The 18,709-nt window shown below is 39.4% G+C and overlaps 1 protein-coding gene across 1 annotated transcript in view; it reads left to right on the forward strand.

Moving 5' to 3' along the window:
- Nucleotides 1–18,709, forward strand: part of LOC126236666 (serine-protein kinase ATM) — a 500,205-nt gene that overhangs the window by 50,155 nt on the left and 431,341 nt on the right. The window contains exon 5 of the mRNA XM_049946145.1: nucleotides 3,697–3,861. Within this exon, the coding sequence (XP_049802102.1) occupies nucleotides 3,697–3,861 (165 nt within the window). The remainder of the gene's footprint in view (nucleotides 1–3,696; nucleotides 3,862–18,709) is intronic.

Raw genomic sequence — 18,709 nt, forward strand, 5'->3', positions numbered from 1 at the left:
ATTTCTTTTCAGATTGTTGATTTCCTATAAGGGTAACTGTGGCTTACGGAAAGAGAAGTTTTCCATAAGCACCACCTTTTTAAAGTTACCACTTACGCCAAATTTACAATGCTGAAGCCAATCAATCATTTCCTCCTTTTGGTTTGCCATGGTAGGTGCCATATCAACAACTGCTGAATGGTAAGGAGCATTGCCTAGAAAAGTTGATGATGGTTTTTCAGGATTTGTTAAGAATGAATCTTCAAATCACTTTGTAAATGTAATGTGGTTCATTTCTTCATGAAAATCTCCTGTTATCTTTGAGTTAAAAAGCAGGAGACTGGTTGAAAGAAACCCTTGCGAGGTGCCTGCATGAAGAAGAGGAAGTTGCCCCCCCACCCCCCCCCCCCCACCCCCTTGTCAGAAGGCATTGCCATTGTTCCTTTAGCTGTGTCATCTGTCCAGCTCTGCTTCACAATTTGACCAGAAATGACCCATCTTTCCTCAAGTTACACCACTCCCTTCATATTTATGCTATGGATGTCCCTTTAAAATCAGTATTGCCTTGCAGCTATATCCTCCCTCTCCATCAAAAGCTTATGCCCACAGAAATGTCCACAGTGAAAGCCTAGCTTGTGTAAAACTGTGACAAGGATATGAGACTGCCTTGAAAATGTCCTGATTTTAAGTGTGACCTGTAACTTCCTGGGTGTCGGCTGTTCCTTCCTGCGACGATAATGATAAACATGACGATGAATCGCATCCTCTGCAAATTAATAAATATTGGTAACCTTCTTATTCGGATGACTTTTTTTTTTCCAAGGGTGTTAAGTTTCAATGGTTCTTCAGCTTCCTTTTCTTTGTCATACATTTCCTTCCCAATCTTTACAACTGTTTTTTGTTTATACTCACAGCAGCAGCAGTTCTGTCGATTACTTTGTTAACCATGAGGAGCAGACCACCATTAATAGGGTGTACACACAGACAAGAAAAAATAAAATCCATATTTTTTGCGGATTTCCCGATTAAAAATACACTTTTTCCTTGTGAAAATACAGATTTACTTTGTGCAAATACAGATTTACTTTGTGCAAATACAGATTTACTTTGTGCAAATACAGATTTACTTTGTGCAAATACAGATTTACTTTGTGCAAATACAGATTTACTTTGTGCAAATACAGATTTACTTTGTGCAAATACAGATTTACTTTGTGCAAATACAGATTTACTTTGTGCAAATACAGATTTACTTTGTGCAAATACAGATTTACTTTGTGCAAATACACTTTTTCCCAAGTGAAAGTACATTTTTGCATGTTAGGTGACAATATACTTTCCCTCAGTGCTGTAAAACTTATCAATCATATGAATGCTGAAGGTTTTATTCACCAGCATAGTACTTCCTGGCACTTTAGGAAACAAAGCCCAGCCAAAAACAACACATTTTGGAAACATCTTTCGTGTGTAGCAACACTTACACTGTATGTTTTTATATTACGGAAATTTAAACATAAATTTCACCAAATACAGCATGGTAGCTTCCAAAGCACTATTATTGAGATTGCAATGCCCTTTTGTCAGCCAATCGTAGTCATGTGATCTCGCCAGCCAATGACAAAATCAGATGTTCAGAACATAGGACACTTGATGTAGACAGCCAATAGCAACATTATCATTAAGTAGCAGGATATTTCTGGCGAGCACAGTTATAAAGTTCACATTTTGTGGGTATCGTGGCTGAATACATGTTCTGTTGAGCACTTCAACTTTTCCATAGAAAAGCCAGTTACGTGTGAAATTGCCCAAGAACTCGCCTTGTACTTTTTTTTGAAGGATAATTATGCTTTTTGCCGTCATTATTGCATAATTTGTAAGCTGTGAAATAATTAGAATAAATATGAATAACTAACATTGAAACTTAGTCTTTCTTAGTGTGTTACCTTTTAAGATACATCAAACACAAATGTGCCAGTAAAATTTTAAATAATGGCATAAGTAGCTGGTCTTTTGGGCCTCAAATTTTCCTAAGTGTCTGGACCTCAGTGTTAAGTTTTGCATTAGATTCTAATGCTCCATGTTTTAAGAAAATTTCACACTTCACATAATTCATCTTGCTTAAAATGAAATTTACTTTGAAAGTGACACTCATGAAAGCACCGTTCACAGTATTTTACCGTGATTTGTATAACAGTTGTGATGTCACACTCTTTGAACAAGGCCCATGAGAAAGATGTGTTGAAAGCAGTTTGTTGTTACGAATTATCGTGTAGTCTTTGCCACATTTTGCTGTTGGCAGACGCTTGTTTGTGTGCACTATGTTTTGTTGTAAATGGCATATTTTCTTTGCAACTGAAGTTTTATTTTGACATTATTCTGTTTATGTTTTAATGCTGCTGTTCTTGTGCAGTAATAGGCTAAAGTAAAATTCTTTGTTAGAGTATCAGTTCTTACCAGTCAAAATTACAACAATTAAACTGAAAACTAAAACAATGAAAAATTCCCATGTTTTTTTCCAGATGAAGAAATTCCTGGCTTTTTCCCATATTTTCACATACACTCTGATCAAGTTTTTCATTCTCAAAGTAGGCACATAGATGCATACCATTTCTCTTGACTGCCCTCATATTGCAATACCCAGGACAAGAGAACGACATTGAACTTTTCGCTTATAACTTTTGATGAACTACAAATTGATGTCATTCAGTACCACACAATGCATAACGATAACAAAAATAACAGTAACAATGTATAACAGTAAAAACAAATAAAAGAATAATGACTAAAACTGTAACAACAAACACACAAAATCATAGGGTGCAACTATCACACAGGACAGTAAGCTAACTGCACATAAAGCAGGAAGTGTTGTGGTGTGGGGTTGAAGGTCTGGAGACTTCAGGTATATGCAGTGGCTGCAGATAGCGTGGTATTTGCAGAAATTGACATGGGCCTCTTGCGTGCTCTCCCCCCCCCCCCCCCTCCCCCCCTCCACCACCACCACTTTGATCGTTGCTATCGATCCTAAAGAAATTTTGGACAGACTATAGATGCAAGGTCTGTCCTATAATCCTCCCATCGCCATCTGCTGCAACCCATCACAGGCACCACATATCCCATCAAAGGCTGGATTACCGGATTACGTGTGAAAGCAGTCATGTGATCTACAGACTGAGCTGCAACCACTGTGCTTGCGTCTATGTGGGCATGACAGCCAACAAGCTGTCTTTACGCATGAATAGCCATTTGACAAACTGTGGCCAAGAGGCAGCTGGACCATCCAATTGCTGAACATGCTGTACAACACAACGTGCTTCACTTCAGTGATTATTTGACAGTCTGTGCCATCTGGAGCCTGCACACCACTACCAGCTTTTCTGAAAACCTCGCCGGCCTCAATCTTTGGTAGTCCCTATCCTTGACACTCCTATTTCCTTTGTTTCACCAAATGAGTTGTGAGTTTGATGTAACACATTACAGGATTTCTTTGAAAAAATCCCCCCCCCCCCCCCCCCCCAATGTAATGCGTCTTATTGTGTTGTGAGCTTTATTCTGGAGGCACTAATGATTTTGAGCATTTTTTAAACTATGTTTGTGAACAAATCAACTAAAATAACTGCATAATACTTTGATACCAGATGCTCAGAGACTTGTCATTTTCAAATTAATATTTTTGGTTCCTTTTTAAAATTAGTTCATGTTTCTTCTTTTCACTAGGAGTTCCAAGGATAATGTGCTCAGTTTTGATTACAAGTATTCTTCAGGTTTTATCAGACCACTACCTCAGAAAAAATTACTCTGATAAATATACAGAAATTGTGAGGAGCAGTTTGCTCCCACGTCAAGAGTATCGAAGTAAGCTTGGAGAAGAGAATTGGACAGGTAAGTTTAGTGTACAAACTTATTTTAATTTACCACGATTTTTCCCTAGGTAATTTATGGATTCCGACAGTCGGTTATAGTGGTTCTTGACTGTGTTAGGTGTGTGTTTTAAATTTTTGGTTGTTATTTCTGTCTTACATTGGGCTTAAGTTCTTGAATTAATGGACCAGTTGATAGTGAAATGCAGAGAGACCAACTGAACTTTTTTGCAAATTCTGGCATTGTTATACACATTAAAACCTTATTAATATAATTTTAAATCAGTTACTGTATTGCAAGACATACCTAGTTAGTACAGACTTGATCATAGTTTAGTAATGATGAAAAGAAAGTTGAAGTTTTTAAGAGAATCACCAGAAAGAATGATTGTGTAAAGAGGTGGAGTACTGAAATACTGAGGAATGTTGAACTGTATTTAAAGTTCTACGAGGCTGTAGGTACTGTGTTAATGAATATAACAAGAGGCAGTTCAGTTGAAGGGGAATGGGCATGTGAAGAAAATGCTATCAATAGACATGGGGCAGATAAATCTAGCTACAGTAATGATACCATTAATACAGACACCACTGCAAGCCAAGACACTCTTTTCTGTCACAGAAAGGTGTGTGCAGGAACTGTGGGTTGTGATGTACCAATACCACAATGAGAGATTGTGGAACTGCTCATCCACTTTGAACGTTCATTGTTGACCGTATTTTGGTGTTGTGAGAGACCAGCCAGACAGTGGGGATTTACCTCGGCATAACATCCAGTGGTCATTCATGACCATGCAGCGGCAGGTGTTGCTCCAGTGGAAGAGCTGTGGCCAGCAAAGCATCCCTGCTGACACAAGGAAACCACCCCTGGCATCCAATGGGCTCACACATTGGTGGCCATGAACAGCAGATCAGGTGTGGAGATCCCAGCGTTAAACCTAGAACCCTTTGAGATGCCTGGATTCCCAGACAAAGACACCTTAGTTGAGGTCACCACATAGTTGCACTGGCTTGTGACTCTGAACCATCAGGTTTAGCAGCGGCGTGTGTAACTCCAGTTAGCTGATAGTGTCGTTGCGTGAAATTGGAGTTGCAGGGCCCCACATTGGACTGATGGCTGGTGTGGGAACTGTCAAGTCCCAGAACCAGTCATACTACAAAGTCAAATGCTGCTAAGGGCTGAGTGCTCTGGAGAGCCATGTTGTGACATGAGCTTGCCTCCATTCATATAAGTGACTATGAAGCACTTGTTCACTCCGTCACAAAGTACGTGGTGACTGGTACACACACAGTTGTTGAAACCTTGGGGGGTTACTATGTAACGGATGATTCGCTACCACTGACAGATGTGTGCTATAGTAGTGAGAACTGCGATTAAGACAGTTTAAGACAATGAAATTCCTGTTACTTTCAGACTATACTGCACTGGGAGCACTGGGCACTGGGATTAGCACTGGGGAGCACTGGGATTATGATGGTTCACAAGGACGAAATTCCTGTTCCCATCACCCTGTGCTGGTACCTGCTTCGGTATTGCTGAATATGATGGAATATCTTTTCTACAGTAATGCACCCATTCTGTGTGGCTATAAACTCTCTAAGAGAGCTGAGTAGTGTAGTATACAGTGTATTCTGGTAGGTCAAGTTTCTAGATTGCATTATTTTCAAAAGAGGCTATTTTAGATTTGGAGCCATGGTCCCCGCTATGGTTGCTGGAAGCTGAAAAGTTGGTCCCAAAATGACACTTGAGTTCCATTCAAAGGTATCTCACTGTCCTGTAATTTAAGCGTTCTGCCCCCTTTTAATGCCCCTGCTTTTGGCAAGTTGTGATAATTACAAATGGATCATACACCCAGTATACCCATTGAGGTCCTGTCCTCTGGAAATAAGGTTGTAGTATGAGGCTGTCCCATGGGTAGCCTCCCACACCTGTTCCTCGAGAAACTGCTTCATCTTACAGATATATATGGTGGTTTGAACCACCATTGTATCCCCAATGATGCATTACATGTCAGCTGTGAGTCACTTCCCAGTGCTTCATATAAATATAAAACCTGAAAATAATCATAGCTGTACTTTACTTACACTATATTTATACATCAAAATAAACAAACATTGTACACTGTCTTCTGAAGTTCATTGCAAAATGAAACAAACTCCCAAATTACTACACTAACAAGAAATCAGGATTGGTTCAAATAAATAACCCCCATAGTATCCCTAAATCAACTGTTAACATACCACAACACTAAAATTAACAAATTAACACTGTTACTTGTCACCTGTCATTCAGCAGTTGTACATAGATAAAGCCACCCAAATGCTCCAAGACTTTTGTGAACTCTCAGGTTAAATATATATTATATAAAGAAGACCAAAAACCCTTTACCATCTGTACATCATTGGCTTCCCATATTCTTATTACCATGATGCATGATAAAAAAGTGCAGCTGATAAAACTCCAAAATTTTTAAGACACTGTCTCTTTGCTCTTACGGCAGCGTAACTCTAGATCCTAACGCTTAAGGCAACATGCATGTAGATTGCACTTAAAATGTTACTATGAATTAGTTTGATTTAAGGTCGTGTGCTTATCATTGCAGACGATCTGTCACAGCCGTAGTCCTGGATTCTTATAACTACTATAAAATTTAACTATAAAGTTAAATGAATATTTAATCCAGTATAATGTTTCAGCAGAGTATTTATTACGGTCTCAAAGTAAATCAAAGCTTCTTGACAAAACTGAAATAAGTAGTAACATACTTACAATAATGAAATGAATCATACTCAACAAGCTACATGCTTTGTGTCCAAATACTCACAAAGTACTGACCTCCCCTGACAACATAGCTTTAACTATTTATACTTTCTTAACAATCCTCGACATTGTGTAAAATGATTTTTTGATTAAGTAACGATTAAAATTAACATATAAAAACTGAAAATACATATATAAACGTACGTTTGCTCCAGAACAGCAAATACAATCCTATATTGGTTTGTGTCCATTATTTTATTCGAGCAGAACTTCTCGAATACGAAATTACAATAATGCATTTTCATATTTTATTAGTTACTAGATGCTCCCTTCATGGAAAATGTTCCCTTCATTTACAGAGCTTCTATACTTTACGGTAATTGTAATGTAGTAGTTAGTTTTGTAGCTGTAATTTTTTCAGACGAATTACATATTTTGTTTACATGTCCGACCGTGAATTCGACTGGAAAATGTTCGTTTTAAGTGGGTCTTCATGGCCTGTTACGTTTCACACTCTTGCTATACCACCTTCCCCTTCCTTCTGCCTTCCCCATATGTTGGGGTTGATGCAGGTAATTATGGTAAAATGTTGTGGCACACACTGAAAGGGTCAGATATGGCCATCTTGGTGATTGTTGTAAGAGTAGAGAGCTACAGTTTCACCTTTAACGGAGGGGTCATCTCGACTACTTGGTAGGACCCTGATAACGAGTAAAGAATTTTTTCGTTTTTCCCTGCAGTGTGTAAGGGCTCATTAATGTCACCTACTCCATTGGCAGTAAATAAATAACTTGGTATTACATTGCCTCATCTGTTCCTTATGTTCCATTGACTTTGTATCTGGCTTGCGAAATTCCATAGAGATTTCTCCATTTATTAATATTTTAGGTATCATGACCTTGAATGATGATAGAATCCTTTTGACCATGTATTATCTTGTATGGTGAGAGGCCCATATTCTTGTGAACCTCACAATTATACGCTGCCACGACATAGGATAATAGCATGTCCCAGTCTGTATTCTTACTGTTGACATAATTAATTAAGTCTTCACTACTGTCCAATGTGTGCACTCTGTTCTCCCATTTGCTAGCAAGTGTAGTGCGCTTGCCCTCAGTTTATGAATTCATAATAAATGACGAAGTTGCTTCATTAGCTCTGACATGAAATTTGTTCCCTGGTTCATAATTTATCTTTCTGGAACACCAAACTTCAACAATCAATTATTCACCATGGTCTGAGCCATTGTTTTGGCTTGCTGATTTGGGAAACCTACCATTCCCATGTAGCAAGAAGAGTGATCTGTCGTTGTAAGTACATTGCCATTCCCTGCCAAGATTTGCCCAAATGGATCTACTATGCCCAGAATGATCATTTCTAATGGTTAACTAGCTTCTGGTAATCTTTGCAGTGGAATACACCGATGACTCAATTAAGCCCACTATGCACGTGGTACACAGTTCTTCACATATTGTTCTACTTCCAGCCTATGTGTTCACCATCAATACTGTTTGGCTACACATCATTCTGTGTTCTCCGACCTCTGCAGCCAGCTAATACACGATTGTGTGCCTGTTTTCAGTACTTCTTCCTGCAGCTTGCCAGAACCACAGCATAAGGTCTGAGTTTTGTTGTACACAATAAATTGTGGCTGCATTGCAGATAGTGTACAGTCTTCATCTTGGGCTTGTGCTTTCTGTTATTCTGCAGTGGTGTCATCCACTCTTCACAACACACAAACATTTCAATTGAGGCCATCCATGTTACCATGTGATGTATGATCTCAAAATAAAATTCACCACGTTTAGCTGCTTGATGGATCTTTCAAACCTGATAGCCATTGTAATGCTGCATGATTAGTTATTACTTAAAATTTCCTACTTCATTAATAACATTGAAAATATTGTATGCTCTAGGTGAGACTCAGTATTTCTTTCTCTGCGCTAAAGTAACTTGTTCTGGTTTATTCAGCTGATGTGATCATATGCTCTGCGCTGTCTGCCAAGACATGATTGCTTGCATCACATGTTAATACGAATTCCTTCTCATGATTTGGAAAAACCAATATCAGTTGAGTTATCAAGAATTCTCTCAGTTCACCAAACATATCTTCACGCTTCAGTCACAAATGAAACATCACTCCTTTTTTCAGTAGGTGAGTGAGAGGCTGTGCTATCTCTGCAAATTTTGTTACAAACTTTCTCTAATAATCTGCTGAGCCTAAAAAAAGATTGTAAGTCCTTGCCTGTATGTGGTGTTGGGAAGTCCCATATGGCATTTAGCAATTTAGAGTCCGTCCAGACTCCTGTACAAGTCATCACATGTCCTAAATATTGTACTTCCTGTAATGTCAAGAGACACTTTTCTACGCTGAGTATTAATGGGTGGCAGGTGATCACTTCAACACCCTCCCGTAGTCATAGCACATGTTCTTCCATGTCCTTTGCAAAGACAAATACGAGGTGCATTCAAGTTCTAAGGCCTCCGATTTTTTTTTCTCCGGACTGGAAAGAGAGAGAAACATGCGCATTGTTTTAAAATGAGGCCGCGTTCATTGTCACTACGTCCCAGAGGTGGGAACACCGTACGGCAGATGGAATTTTACCGGCAGCGGCGAGAATGAGAACTGTTTTAAATACTTAAAATGGCGATGTTTTCCTTACTTGAACAGTGTGCAATCATTCGTTTTCTGAATTTGCGTGGTGTGAAACCAATTGAAATTCATCGACAGTTGAAGGAGACATGTGGTGATGGAGTTATGGATGTGTCGAAAGTGCGTTCGTGGGTGCTACAGTTTAATGAAGGCAGAACATCGTGTGACAACAAACCGAAACAACCTCGGGCTTGCACAAGCCGGTCTGATGACATGATCAAGAAAGTGGAGAGAATTGTTTTGGGGGATCGCCGAATGACTGTTGAACGGATTGCCTCCAGAGTTGGCATTTCTGTGGGTTCTGTGCACACAATCCTGCATGACGACCTGAAAATGCGAAAAGTGTCATCCAGGTGGGTGCCACGAATGCTGACGGACGACCACATGGCTGCCCGTGTGGCATGTTGCCAAGCAATGTTGACGCGCAACGACAGCATGAATGGGACTTTCTTTTCGTCGGTTGTGACAATGGATGAGACGTGGATGCCATTTTTCAATCCAGAAACAAAGTGCCAGTCAGCTCAATGGAAGCACACAGATTCACCGCCACCAAAAAAATTTCGGGTAACCGCCAGTGCTGAAAAAATAATGGTGTCCATGTTCTGGGACAGCGAGGGCATAATCCTTACCCATTGCGTTCCAAAGGGCACTACGGTAACAGGTGCATCCTACGAAAATGTTTTGAAGAACAAATTCCTTCCTGCACTGCAACAAAAATGTCCGGGAAGGGCTGCGCGTGTGCTGTTTCACCAAGACAACGCACCCGCACATTGAGCTAATGTTACGCAACAGTTTCTTTGTGATAACAACTTTGAAGTGATTTCTCATGCTCCCTACTCACCTGACCTGGCTCCTAGTGACTTTTGGCTTTTTCCAACAATGAAAGACACTCTCCGTGGCCGCACATTCACCAGCCGTGCTGCTATTGCCTCAGCGATTTTCCAGTGGTCAAAACAGACTCCTAAAGAAGCCTTCGCCGCTGCCATGGAATCATGGCGTCAGCGTTGTGAAAAATGTGTATGTCTGCAGGGCGATTACGTCGAGAAGTAACACCAGTTTCATCGATTTCGGGTGAGTAGTTAATAAGAAAAAAAAATCGGAGGCCTTAGAACTTGAATGCACCTCGTATATCATCCAAATATACCATGCATTGTCTTGGCTATAACTCTCTCAAAACTCCATCCAACAAATGCTGAAACTTGGCTGGAGCGTTCTTTAATCCAAATGGCATACGCCAATGTTGGTATTGTCCTGAAGAAACTGTAAATGCTGTTCTTGGCTGATTGTCTGTTGGTACTTCTAGCTGATGATAACCACTCTGCAGATCTATGGTGGAGAAATACCTGCACTGTCCCAGGTTATCCAAAGTTTCTGTTATATTTGGGATCAGGTAAGTGTAATCACACGACTATTGAGATATCGGTAATAACAACACATCTGAATTAGTTTTGGTGGTCTGTATTCTTTTTTTAACAATTGCCACTGGTGCTCCCCAAGGTCAGGTACTTTCCTCGCTAATACCATTCCATAACTATTTATTAATAAATTATTCCATCATTACAAATAATATGATATCCTGCTTGGTTTACGGTATACAGGCAGTTTATTCTCAGTTGGGATTGTATGCTTGCACCACGGTCACTGGCAAAGACCAATGAGGATTAAACAGATTCTCAGAGTGTGTAACAAATGCTCCATTGTTAGCTTTTCAATTCCTTTCAAGTGTTCTACTTTTTGTTCAAATGCAGTTAAACTGGCAGTTTGTTTAAGCCTAGGTTCTGAATTTATTCTATCTAAATTATATTCCTCTAAAGTCTCCAAGTAGGCAACTATCAACTCACAAAACAAATCCATGTCTTCAATCCCAAAGTTGTCTGTTCCAACGAGCATGACCTCATTACTGCCCGATTCCTGTACATGTACCACACTTCTGTGTGTGAAGCATCATGCCTTATATAATTCCTCATTTTCCTTTAGTGGCTCAACTACACAACACGTTTATCAGCAAAATAGTTGCTACACTCACTTATAGTAGTTTTCCTGTACCTTGCAATACTTTATCATGCAAATTAATCCTTTGTGCCGCGCACGTAGTCTAATTGGCTCCCCTTTCCGAAGAGACGAAGTTTGTGGTAGTGTGGCATTGACAGCAATTCCCCCAGATCAAACAATGCCCCATCGAGTTCCACTATATGCTGTCCAAGTTCAGTTTTAGCGTGATGTTCATGTAAGAAATCTAAGCCAAAAACAGTGTAGTAACCAACATTTGTATGAAGTTAAGTTTCATACATACCCTGAGATGTTTTGCCCCCCCCCCCCCCCACACTCAGCTGTAAAATCTATTGTTGCCGATCCTAGCGAAAGCACATCACTTCCACCCACTCCACATAACCTATCAAGGTGAGCCCAATTCTCATTTCCCCATGAGGTCCAAACTTGCCACACACAACTATGGATGTGTGTCCAGTAAAAATTTATCTTCCATCCACTAAGCCAGTTAAGCAAAATTCCATCTCAGCATACACATGCTGTTCAGTGACCCGGGAGAGCTCACTTCCATTTAACAGTAGGCTTCTGAGTAAATATTTTTCATGTTGCCCTACCTGCCCACATTTCCTACATTGTAGTGGAAGGCACTACCGCCATATGTGGTCAGACTGCCCAGAATGGTAACACTTCTCCTGTGCAGAAAATATTCCCCTTTTATCGCATACTTGGAATACTGCCTTGATTTCCTTCGTCACTGTCCTCAGTGCTATGGCTCCTGGTAAGTCTTTCAGAAACTCTGCCCGTGTTTTCCTTAATACGTCAGGTGACAACCCTCTCAAAAATGCGTCCAGTGCTCCTTGTTCTGCTTCTCGCGATACAAACTTATTTATATGTTCACTTTCTGTCAACTCATGTGAATTGACATGAAGCTTTTTATTCCTGTTCACAGAATTCTCGATGGACTCTTCCTGTTTTGCAAGACACTGTTCAGTTGCTCACTGTAATATCTACAACTATTCTTCCTCCTATATCACTACACCAAGCCTTTCCTCAGAATTTCATATGTCTAAGTATTCTTCAACTCCTTGCGTTTCATCACTATATTTTGGCACTCTCATCAAACGTTACTTGGCTGTATGCAACAACTGCTCCTTTGACCAACAGGTTGTTAATAATTTGTGTATAAATGCCAAAACATCCTTCCCTGCTTTGTCCACAGAACGACAAACTATGGCAGCAGTGCTGGTACCTGGGAGGGGTACTGACATACTGGATGAAAATCTATTCTTTCTTAATGCATCTAACTGATTATGCAGGTCTTGTGTTGTCTGCTTGTATCTGTGCCATCTCATTCATTAATATCTGGACCGCCTCTGTAGTAGTAACCCTCTCTACTCCTGGCTCACTTATTGCTAAAGCCTATGTCCACAATTAAAGGAAAATACCACAGGAAAGGACTTCCACCATACCATTGTTACATGTCTTGCTACAGGCACATCTTATCCCTATCTTTTAGTGTCAGTCATGAGCATTCTCTGCATACTCTGGCATAATGTCCAGGCCTCATACACTAAAAACAAAATACACTACTTTGTGGCACAATAGCATGGAAAAATGTAAAAAAAAAAAAAAGAAACTTCGTTTCCACTCACTACATTGAAATGATGCTGCTGATCATTGTCCTGTTACATCACTCATTGTTATTGGCTTCCTTCTAGCACCAAATGTAATGACACTGGTAATGCTAACACCACTACAAACTGATATGGTCACTTCTACCCCAGAATGGCACGGATACATGGGAACTATGGGTTGCTGAAGGCACAGCAGTGTAGGAATGAAACAAGTACTGGATTTTATAAGTCACATTCACAGATACCTCTGTGCTAACAAAGTTGAATCACCAAATGCTGTTACCTGTAATCTTCATTGGAAAGAAAATCCTTTAAACAACAGTGAAGATGGAACGAAGGAAGGAAAATGGGGTTTAACATCCCATCAACGACGAGTACATTATGTAGTACAAGTTCGGATTGTTTCAAAGTTGGGGAAGGTAATTATTTGTGTTCTTTCAAAGGAAGCATTCCAGTATTTGCCTACAGCAATTTAGGGAAATAACGGAAACCCGAAATCTGGATGACTGAGTGCAGATTTGAACCATTGTACAGGGTACTGACTATTGTTGTACTTCACTTGGTAGTGAAGATTGAAATACAAATACACTGAAGCAACAAGGTGGGTAATTTCCATTATCTTAAAACAGTAATTTGTATTTTATTGTATGAATTAATTAATTTTGGTTATAATAATGAATTTGTCTTTAGTATGTGGAATTTTTGGTATCACTTATCATGTTACTTGTGGTACTTATTGTAAACACCGCCACTTTATCAACTATCACCTTCTGATTAAGATATTTTCTTCCTTGATATGCTTGAAGAACGTTATAATGAACTTTTACTGTATGCCTAAGCTTCGTTATCTTGCAATGGAAAATATAATAAGCATGTAGAAAATGATACAGTTACTGATTTGAAGTCTACTTTTGGAAGTAACAATACAATTCAGATACAGTTTTGAACAGTCCACACTATTGATGAGAATTTTGAAATAATAATTGCAGTAGTAATAATATTAAGTATTTTTAGGTTGCAAATTCCCGTATGATTAAAAATACTGTATCATTTTTCAGTTAATTTTAATAATGAAATAAATCCCCCCCCCCCCCCCCCCAATAAAAAAATGAAAGTGGTACAAGTAGCCATTAGCCATGAGTGTATTTTGTATTATTATCTTATTGTTTAAAATGTTAATTAAAAATATAACTATAGCGTATCAAGATATTTGTTGAACTACTTCTTGAACCATAATAATTAGGAAACATAATGCAACTACCACTGCTCCTAGTTTAATGTGTTTGCATGACTATCATCCCTGGCAGATGTTTAATCAATAATAATATAACCAATAATAATTGTTTCTAGTTTATCTGATACGGATACAGTATCTTCTTCTGGTGCTATAATTTGTTCACATTTTAACTTTTACGTATTTATTTACCACCACATGCAAATACGATACAGATTTCATGTACGGAGAGAGGGGATCGTGGGCAGGGGGAGGGGGGTGGGGGAGTATAACTACATTGTTTTACAAATTAAGGTAGTGGAGTGAGGATTCTGTAGCACTAAGTACATTGTAAACAGATGAAGATAATGTTATAGTAAGTTAATATGATACTGTAGTGCAAGGATGGCATTGTAATCAAAAGCATTCAATATATGGCATGCACAAGATTTTGTTTGCAATATTTCTTGTTTCAACTAATGGAGAATTGCATCGTATTCTGACTGTATTAATTTACAGGACATTTCTCCCACTGAGTTGTGTACAGCCACTTTAAGCACTTCTAATTTTTTAAAGCAAATAAAAAACGAGTGGAATCATGGTGTTTATAATTGACACATTTTTGTTGCATATTTCTTTTTATATTTTCAGTCCAGTAGCGTACTTATGTGTGTGTATTAATTCTTCAGTAATTACATAATTGCCCGAATATAAGATGAGGTTTTTCCCAGAATTTGTCACCCAAAAATTATGGGAGTCTTACATTCACAGATTAAGCTACTGCTGTTGAGGTCAACATTCTTACATAGTGTGATAGATTAGTGTGTCATCTTCCATTTATGGAGTCTTACATTTACAGATGAATCTTTGGCAATTGAACTCATGTGCAGATTTAATTTTTGAGGAAATCAGAAAGGTTAGAGGGGGATCAGTAACAAAAGCTTCGCTGAGAACTAAGACGAATATGGGGAGGGGAGTGGCGTGTGGGTGTCAAACTTCATTCTGCTGCCAACTGTGTGAATGTATATCATGTACCCTGTCTTTTTATGAACATCTACCATGTTAAACTACAGTTTGCCTGAATCCATTTGTAGTCAGAATTGAATTGCCTTTAAAATTGGACACATATTGAGCAAGAGTATACATTCCTGCAGGAACCAATAAAAGGTTAGGTACAGGCCGGTGATGTACTTCAGTGTTTCATGTCCTAATGTTGTCGATGCTCGCCTGAGGAATGGTGGAACGAAACGGGGTGTGAAAGTTGCAGGTTCTATGCTGCCAATGAGAGAGCAGTGGCAGGCATGTTTGGAAGTGAGAGATGAAGGAATATTGTCATATTCTCATGTCAATATAGATGTGAAATCCACTATGTATTTAAAAAGAAGCTGCATTTTCAGGCCTCACCGTAACCACAATCTTGGAATCTGCCATGTGTTCTGAAGAAATAACCAAATATTTTTGATGCCGAACATTAAAGCTTTGATTGCTGCCCATTTCACCTGCTGCAACTTAAACTGTTCCATTAGGTTCCGCTCTAACTCACATCTTGAAAATTGGAGCATATTTAGAAGATACAAACAAATATTTGTGACAACCAAGATTATTGTAAATTTCATTGCTGTTTGTTTCACTTGCAGCAATTTTAGCTGTGCTAACCAAAATAGTGATACTACAGACATCTGGCTTAGATAGAAAAAAAGTGAAGATAAAACTTAATAACTTAATTTGAACCATTTCTTTTAGTTTATTTTGTTTCTCCTTGTATAATCGAAATATAGACAGTCAATAAATGGAGTAAGTTTGGAGCAGGTATAGTGTTGACTTTTTTGGCAGTTACATTGTATCAGTAAAACAGTTTGTAATTTTGACTAGTCAGAGTATGGTAAATATAAAATTTTCATGGTTGTCATATTTCAGCTTGGGCTAACATTCAGGGTTGTCTTGCACTTGGATAAATACAGTAAATTGTTTGTATACTGTTTCTTTTTCCAAGCCTTACATTACCACTTTTTCCCATGACTTTGCATTTTATTTTCCGTAACAAAGGTGTCTTTGGTATTCATAAAACTTACTCTGCTTTGGAGAAGCAACACACATATTGTGAAAAGTCTTGATCTTAGCCTTGGGAATATTGCTGTAATAGCTTGTGTAGTTTTGTTCTTGTCATAAGGATATTAAATATAAGCTATTACAGCTAACTTAACAGCAGAAATACATAGCAAATGAAATACAAATGCCTCTGTAACCTGCCAGTTTCACTTGTAAATCCAGCTGAGTTGTTTCCTTTATTTGGTTATATCGTTCATCAGTCAGGACTAAGTCGATTCTAAAATGTGCACCTTCAAGTAAGCCTTTATAGTGAAATGTAAAATATATTTGTAGACAGCTGGCACTCAACAGAACGAGAGTGTGTAATCAATGATAAATCATAGTTTTGGAAAAATAAGATGGAGTAATAAGTTGGGGTCCTGATTCATATTAGAATTTAGGCAAAATCAGAAAGGAATTGTGAAATAACAGAACTGCAAAAGGACTGTCGAGCTTGTGTCTTATTCTCTAAATGTGTACCTTTTTTGAGATGTTTATTGACTGATCAAAAAATCTCACTGGTAGTTCTGCCATATTTCTGTACCCCCTCCTTTCCCTTCACCACTGAAGACTGAGGCCAGGGGGGCTATAGGACTGTAGAAAATATTGCAAGGAGATCTCTCATCTGCACTGTTCAGAAGAGCTGATGTTAGTAGGAAGGATCCAGACGGTGCAGTCTGGTTGTCACTTTACAATTTTTCATCAGTGGCCATTCATACAGTCAGACAGTTTGTTGGTTGTCATGCCTACATAGAAAGCAGCACAGTGGCTGCAACTTAGTTTGTAGATCACATGAGTGCTTTCACATATAATTATGTGCCTTTGGTGGGATAAGTGATGCCTGTGACCAGCCTCGAGTAGGTGGTGGTGGATGTATGCAACAGGTCTTGCATATAGGTCTATTGCAGGGATATCAGCCATGAGGCAAGGAGGTGGGAGCAGGGGCAGAGTAGGAATGGAGGAGGATATTGCGTAGGTTCGGTGACCACTGGAAAACCACTGTAGAAGGGGTGAGGAAGATAGTGGTGGGGCATTCCTCATTTCAGGGCACAACAAAAGGTAGTGCAAGCCCTTGTGGAGAATATGAATCAGTTGCTCCAGTTCTGAGTGGTACTGAGTCATGAGGAGAGTGGTGCTTTGTGTTTTGGTACATGAAAGAAGTATTGATGGTAGGTTGTAGGTTTGATATGGGTGGAGGTACTGATGTAGCCATTTTTGAGCAGGAGATCATAATCAAGGAAGGTGGCATGTTGGGTAAAGCGAATGGGGGAGGTGTTGAGGTTCTGGAGGAATGTGGATTGGTTATCTTCACCCTGAATCCATATCATGAAGATGTCATCAATGAATCTAAACCAGGTGAAAGGTTTGAGATTCTGGGTGGATAGGAAGGTTTCTTCTAGATCGCCCATGAACAGATTGGCATAGGATGGTGCCATGTGGGTGCCCATTGCTGTACACTGGATTTGTTGCTGATGCCTTCAGAGGGGAACTGGTTGTCAGTGTGAATACAGTTTGCCATAGTGTCCAGGAAGGAGGTTGTAGGTTTGGAGTCAGTCAGACATTAGGAAAGATAGTATTCAGTACGACAATGCCCTGGACATTAATGATGTTAGTGTAGGGGCGAACGGCACCAATAATCACGAGCAGGGCACTGTGTGGTAAAGGAGCAGGAACTGCGCAAATCCTTGTCCATCCTTACTATATCCCTGTTACCCACCTCTTGCTTCATGGCTCAAATTCCTGCAATAGAATTACACTTCAGACCTGTCCCACGCATCCTCCCATCACCACCACCTATACCAGCATGGTCACATGCATCAGCTATCCCATCAAAGGTAGCACTACCTGTGAAAGCACTCATGTGATTTACAAACTAAGGTGCAATCACTGTGATGCTTTCTATGTTGGCAAACTGTCTGTCTGCGTAAGCGGCCACTTACAAATTCTGGCCTAGAGACAGGTGGACCACCTAGTTGCTGAACGTACTGCCCAACACAATGTGTTTCACAGCTGCACAGGTGGGATTGTTGCAAGTGAAACAACTAGCTTTGAAATATATTATAATCTTTGTTGTCACAAATATTTAGCTGTTTCTTTCAAATACACTCCAATTTTCAGGATGGAAGTTATAGTGGGACCTAATAGCACAGTTCAAATTGCAGCAGTTAAAATGGCCAGCAATGAAATCTTATAATGTTTGGTGTTAAAAATATGTAGTTCTTTCTTCAGGATACGTGGCAGCTTCCTAGATTGTGGTTACGGTGAGGCCTGAAAATGCAGCTTCTTTCTTAATACATAGCGGATTTCACATATATATTGACATGAGAATGTGACAATATTTCATCATCTGTCACTTCCAAACACGTCTGCCATTGATCTCTCATTGGTAGCATAGGACCAGCAGCTGACACACCCCCTTTTGTTCCACCTTTCCTCAGGTGAGCGTTGACAACACTGGGACATGAAACACGTAAGTACATCACTGGCCCGTACCTAACCTTTTATTGGTTCCTGCAGTAATGTATATTATTGCTG

The sequence above is a fragment of the Schistocerca nitens genome, chromosome 2, assembly GCF_023898315.1.
Source record: "Schistocerca nitens isolate TAMUIC-IGC-003100 chromosome 2, iqSchNite1.1, whole genome shotgun sequence".
Lineage (NCBI taxonomy): Eukaryota > Metazoa > Arthropoda > Insecta > Orthoptera > Acrididae > Schistocerca > Schistocerca nitens.